The sequence below is a fragment of the Oncorhynchus gorbuscha genome, linkage group LG20 (assembly GCF_021184085.1).
Source record: "Oncorhynchus gorbuscha isolate QuinsamMale2020 ecotype Even-year linkage group LG20, OgorEven_v1.0, whole genome shotgun sequence".
Classification (NCBI taxonomy): Eukaryota; Metazoa; Chordata; class Actinopteri; order Salmoniformes; family Salmonidae; genus Oncorhynchus; species Oncorhynchus gorbuscha.
The window spans coordinates 13,995,894-14,002,024 of record NC_060192.1 but is presented as its reverse complement, the minus strand read 5'-3'; the positions used below and the strand labels follow the sequence as shown (position 1 = coordinate 14,002,024).

Below are 6,131 nucleotides of genomic sequence, written 5' to 3'. Positions count from 1 at the left end.
AGTGATTTCTAGAAACAAAAGGTCACGTTCGGGCAGCTATTTCCTCACAGCACCACAGTATGCCCACCCCCTCCATTTCCCACCCTCTTGTCTGACACTTCAAAAGTTCGAAACCAGGCACACCACTCTGTTGTAACCACACCCACTTTGCCCTCACGGGCCATTCCCCTTCTGGGCTGACCAATGAACTCCAGAGGTCAGCCCCTCTAACTCCACAAGTTAAGGATATGGAAAGGAAAGTCTTGATCTTGATAGGAAACCTTTCATGATCCAAGGTCCACAGCTCCTCTCACAGTATTCTCACAGGGATGTGGGTCTGACAGCAGCGATATCAGCGCACACATTTGGATAAGGAATTCTCTTCTCTTTGACCATTGTGGTGAACCGTGCAGGCAATGCAGCATATCTCTGGTAAGCATCACTTTTTCAACCTTTGCTACGTCAGTCAGTGGTCTAACAAGAGAGTAACAGCAAGTCTATTGCATAGTTTAAATGTTGCATTGCCTGTGAACAAAGGGTTTCTCCAGCACTGGTCCACTCTGTAAGGCTCCATGTCCCCCTCTCTCTCTCCAGAGCCGAGGCCCAACATGATGACCCCGTCCCCCCCCCTACAGCTGAACCCTACCACCAAGGCAGTGTCAGGATGACCCTGGAAAAGGCTGACCTCTGGAAGTCCTTCCACAACCTGGGGACTGAGATGATAATCACCAAACATGGCCGGTACAATTGTTGTTATATCCTTCATCATCATTTTTGATCTGCGTAAATCTCCTAAACACATTCTATGATATGGTGTGTTCACTACAAAGTACATTTCGCCCATAATTTCATGCCATATCGTAGCTTTACCAATATTGTAGCTTTACCAACGTTGTGAAACTGTATCTGCTGCTAGTGTACTTTGTCTGAGAGAGCGCATAGAGTTGTGATCGGGAATTGAGAGGATAATACAATTAGTGTGGATTTGTATGTATCAGGAGGATGTTTCCCCATTGCAACGTCAGTCTATCTGGACTCCAACCCTATACCAACTATGTCCTCATGGTGGAAATGGTTCCGGTGGACAACTCCAGATACAGGGTAAAAACAACATGTCCACCATCCTTATATAATGCCTCAAGTTGCAAGGAGTTTTTCCTAGCCACCGTGCTTCTGCATCTGCATTGCTTGCTCTTTGGGGTTTTAGGCTGGGTCCTTGCGTAAGCACTTTGTGACATATGCAGATGTAAAAAGGGCTTTATAAATACATTTAATTGATAATACATTTGATTGATATATCACATCTTACACACACACTACAATACATTTCTATTGAGCAAGTTCCAATTAGATAAGCTATATGTGTCACAGTTTGGATTATAGCCAGGCATTGTTTTAAAAGGAAACATCAGGAGATGAAGTAAAGACAAGCCTGCAGTCAGTCTGCATCCAGCATACAGTCCAGACGGTGCCCCGCCCACACCCAGCCACACTGCATATCAAAGACCATTACTACATCCTGTTTTTCTACCCCCATTTAACAACCCCCCCCCCCCCCCCCCCCCGCTCCAATCAAAGTGAATGGGGAGCAATACCCCCTCCATGCATCCACTGGCCCTCCCCTCAGTACACATTGCTTTTGACCATATGCTCCAGAGGGAGGGAGAGGAGTGTTTTTCCTTTGCTATAGCAGTTCATGTATATATGTTGGTAGATTATACGCAATTATATACATACCTATAGGATACTGTTCAAGCTTGCAATAATATGCACCACATATTCCTTATATATATCAGTGTAAAGACTGGGGGTATGTGAGTTTTTGTGGAGCGTCTACGTGTCGAGGCTTGTCTTGTGGTTCGTTTCACACCTGAGTAACGCCCGTCCCCTCCCCCCTTCTCTATCTCTTTGTAGTGGAATAAAGGCCAGTGGGACATGGCTGGGAAAGCCGAGCCCCAGCTCCCCTGTCGGACGTACGTGCATCCAGACTCCCCCACCCCGGGGTCCTACTGGATGAAACAATCGGTGTCCTTTCTCAAGCTCAAACTCACCAACCACACACTGGACCAGCACGGCCATGTAAGAACACGTATCTCCCTCTCTACTGGATCCCCAGCCCGCAACCTCTCACAGTCTGAGAGTAGACAGCTGTCACTTCTGTAAACAACGTTATTAGTTGACTCATTAGTGGTGTCTGTTCTCTCCTCAGATCATCCTGCACTCTATGCATCGCTACATCCCACGCTTCTCTGTGGTCCAGGCTGACAGTCTGCACAGTGTGCGCTGGGGACACTTCCATTACTTCTCGTTCCCTGAGACCTCCTTCACTGCAGTCACGGCCTACCAGAACACTAAGGTCCGTCTATCAACTCACGTATTAAGCACATACAAACGCCGTAGCCACGTAATCAACTTGCTCTTTGGGAATGGGTGTAACCTAATCTGATGTCTTCATCTCCACTCCTGCTTTCAGATCGCTAAACTGAAGATTGACCACAACCCCTTTGCTAAAGGATTCAAAGGGGAGAACACCCGTACTCATAGCAAGAGGTAGGGATCAATAGAACTATAACACTACGTGCGTGTGAGTTGGGGAGACGTGCCTTACAAGTTTTTATTGTCTTTTTTTAAATATATAGGTGTCGATCCAACAAGAGTTCTGGAAATGCTTCAAAGAAAGCCAAACAAGACAGAGAAACAGAATTCAAAAGTCCTTCAGGTGTGGATCTTAACTCTATACAGTAAGATTAGACTGATCAGATCTGTATAATGTCAAATGTTGTCCAGTCCGTAGGCCTATAGGCAGTCTCATTGATCCAGAATCGTTTCCCATTTAGACCTCCAAAGGGCAAAATTAGACTGTGAGCCAGCAGAACGGGGGATAACCTTGGGAACAACGGAGAACATGGTGACGGCTAAGGAGGATCTCTTCTCCCCCTGGGCCATAGAACAGGACCCATCCCAGAGCCACAGCCTGCACACTGAACTACTGGAGCTCCACGACCACAGACAGGACTACAGCACCGAGGAGCAGATGGTGCCTGGCCCTGCATCTATGTCCTCCCAACCATGCAGGTACTGTACAACCACCAGGCACAACATACAGGCGAATCCCCACTCTAACAGCCTGCACACCCACACAGGTTCATATGCAGAATCCTGACCCATTATGCCAATAGAAAACTCAGTGACTCAGTGCTATACTTAACAGGCACTCTATGGTGCAGACTACACCTCCATACTGTGCAATTAAAAGTGACACTTTGAGTCAGCGAGTGTTTGATTTCACATACTGTATGTGGGTTGATGACATATTAGTAACCCGCTACATATTTGTATTTTCTCCAGATCTGTTGAGCATGACAGACTTCCATCTCCATCTTCTGTAGTGGAGGATTGCAAAGGCAGGCGCAGCTATGAGTCTCACCTCCGTGATGTAGCCACTGTCCCTGGGCACAAAACTAACAGTCCTGGCCCTGTCAGGGACATGGGACACACCCCCTTGGCTCAAGCTATGCCCCAGGACTATAGCATGTCCCCTGTCCATCTGCCCACGTCCTCCAAAACCTACCCTGGGTACCTGGGTTACAGTTACCCCCTCTATGGCCACTACACTACTAACCAGGGCATGGGTCAGTGGAGTGAGGGTGGTACAGGACAGTACCCTGGACAGTCCTTGACTCACCACCTGCCCTTCTTCACCAGTCAAACACTGACTGCAGACCACGGCACCCACCAACGCAGCGTCCATCACCATGGCAACACAGAGGCAGAGTGGAGCTGGAGCCAGTACTTGAGTTTGGATAATGATCAGAATAGCTGACTCTGACTCACAAAGTGAAGGAGCTGAGATTCATTCTGTGAACAAAGCTACTTGTGACATTTCAGAAAAGTGAGAGCCTATGATCTTTGTGCACGAGGTCCAAACCAAGATATCGTCAGGTGTGTTGAAAAAAAAAATGCTCTCTGCTATGGACATGTGTGTCAAGAGAAGTGTGTGCAATTTTCTGTTCCAAGTCTATGCAGAGCTGCAGTCCTATTTAGCGGAAATAGCAGAAGGCTATTTGAGCTATATACTGGACTTAATGGACTGAGCCTCCTCATACTGTGCCTAGTGCTCCATATGAACTGCATTCAAATGTTTGTGGGCATTCATGCTTGTATTACGCATGTGATGTGCATATGCGTTTTTGTTTACTTATCAAAGTGATGATAATTGAGATCAGATTATGACCAAAAGGATATCATGATATCCACAAATAAATAATAATAAGATTCCCATAACGGTATAGTTCTCTACGTCATAACTGTTGTAAATATGACAACTCTTAAGAGGTTTCTCACAAGCCACAAGTGGTTCCAACATGAAGGGTCATCAATGTTACCCAGCAGAAACTGCATGACAGAGAGATACAAAGGGACACAGAGGTGAGTCCTTCACTCCCACAGTCGGACAGGCCAGGAACACATGTAAATAAGTCAATCAATCAAATGTATTTATTAAGCCCTTTTTACATCAGCCGAAACCCAGCCTAAAACCCCAAACAACAAGCAATGCAGGTGTAGAAGCACGGTGGCTAGGAAAAACTCCCTAGAAAGACAGGAACCTAAGAATAAACCTAGAGAGGAACAAGGCTCTGAGGGGTGGCCAGTCCTCTTCTGGCTGTGCCGGTTGGAGATTATAACAGTACATGGCCAAGATGTTCAAACGTTCATAGATGACCAGCAGGGTCAAATAATAATAATCACAATTGTTGTAGAGGGTGCAACAGGTCAGCACCTCAGGAGTAAATGTCAGTTGGCTTTTCATAGCCGATCATTCAGAGTTAGAGACAGAAGGTGCGATAGAGAGAAAGAGAGTTGAAAACAGCAGGTCCGTGACAAGGTAGCACGTCCGGTGAACAGGTCAGGGTTCCAAAGCCGCAGGCAGATCACTTGAAACTGGAACAGCAGTACGACCAGGTGGACTGGGGACAGCAAGGACTCTTCAGGCCAGGTAGTCCTGAGGCATGGTCCAAGGGCTCAGGTCCTCTGAGAGAAGAGAGAAAGAGAGAGAGAACTGGAGGGAGGATAGTTAAATTCACACAGGACACCGGATAAGACAGGAGAAATACTCCAGATATAACAGACTGACCCTAGCACCCCGACACATAAACAATTGCAGCATAAATATTGGAGGCCGAGACAGGAGGGGTTGGGAGACACTGGCCCCATCCGACGATACCCTCAGACAGGGCCAACCAGGCAGGATATAACCCCACCCACTTTGCCAAAGCATAGCCCCCACACCACTAGAGGGATATCTTCAACCACCAACTTACTACACTGAGACAAGGCCCTGTATAGCCCACGAAGATCTCCATACGGGACCAACCCGAGGGGGGCGCCAACCCGGAAAGGAAGATCACGTCAGTGACTCAACCCACTCAAGTGACGCATCCCTCTTAGAGACGGCATGGAAGAGCACCAGTAAGCCAGTGACTCAGGCCCTGTAATAGGGTTACAGCAGAGAATCTCAGTGGAGAGAGGGGAACCGGCCAGGCAGAGACAGCAAGGGCAGTTCCAGAGCCTTTCCTTTCACCTTCACACTCAAATTAAATTGATTTATATAGCCCTTCGTACATCAGCTGATATCTCAAAGTGCTGTACAGAAACCCAGCCTAAAACCCCAAACAGCAAGCAATGCAGGTGTAGAAGCACGGTGGCTAGGAAAAACTCCCTAGAAAGGCCAAAACCTAGGAAGAAACCTGGAGAGGAACCAGGCTATGTGGGGTGGCCAGTCCTCTTCTGGCTGTGCCGGGTGGAGATTATAACAGAACATGGCCAAGATGTTCAAATGTTCATAAATGACCAGCATGGTCAAATAATAGTACTCATGGGCAAAAGACTACACTCAATCATATGACCTACCGAAGAGATCAAATCAAATTGTATTTGTCATATACACATGGTTAGCAGATGTTAATGCGAGTGAAGGGAAATGCTTGAGTTTTCAATAAAGACTTAAAGGTTGAGACCGAGTCTGTGTCTCTCACATGGATAGGCAGACCATTCCATAAAAGTGGAGCTCTATAGAAGAAAGCCCTGCCTCCAGCTGTTTGCTTATAAATTCTAGGGACAATAAGGAGGCCTGTGTCTTGTGACCATAGCGT

General features: G+C 47.0%; 1 protein-coding gene across 1 annotated transcript; it reads left to right on the top strand.

Moving 5' to 3' along the window:
• Nucleotides 1-314: 314 nt before the first annotated feature.
• LOC124006628 (T-box-containing protein TBX6L-like) lies at nt 315-3,802 on the top strand. Its single transcript, XM_046316678.1, has 9 exons — nt 315-411; nt 574-720; nt 978-1,080; nt 1,894-2,058; nt 2,189-2,335; nt 2,453-2,529; nt 2,619-2,698; nt 2,817-3,054; nt 3,328-3,802. The coding sequence occupies exons 2-9, from the start codon at nt 644-646 to the stop codon at nt 3,800-3,802; spliced, it is 1,362 nt and encodes a 453-aa protein (XP_046172634.1). The 5' UTR covers nt 315-411; nt 574-643.
• Nucleotides 3,803-6,131: the final 2,329 nt, after the last annotated feature.

Excerpts from the sequence above, each read along its gene's own strand:
- LOC124006628 (XM_046316678.1), top strand. The coding sequence starts at position 644 with ATGACCCTGGAAAAGGCTGACCTCTGGAAGTCCTTCCACAACCTGGGG. Across the intron at positions 2,699-2,816 it reads AGAATTCAAAAGTCCTTCAG|ACCTCCAAAGGGCAAAATTA; the intron begins GTGTGGATCTTA and ends TTTCCCATTTAG. Across the intron at positions 3,055-3,327 it reads ATGTCCTCCCAACCATGCAG|ATCTGTTGAGCATGACAGAC; the intron begins GTACTGTACAAC and ends TATTTTCTCCAG.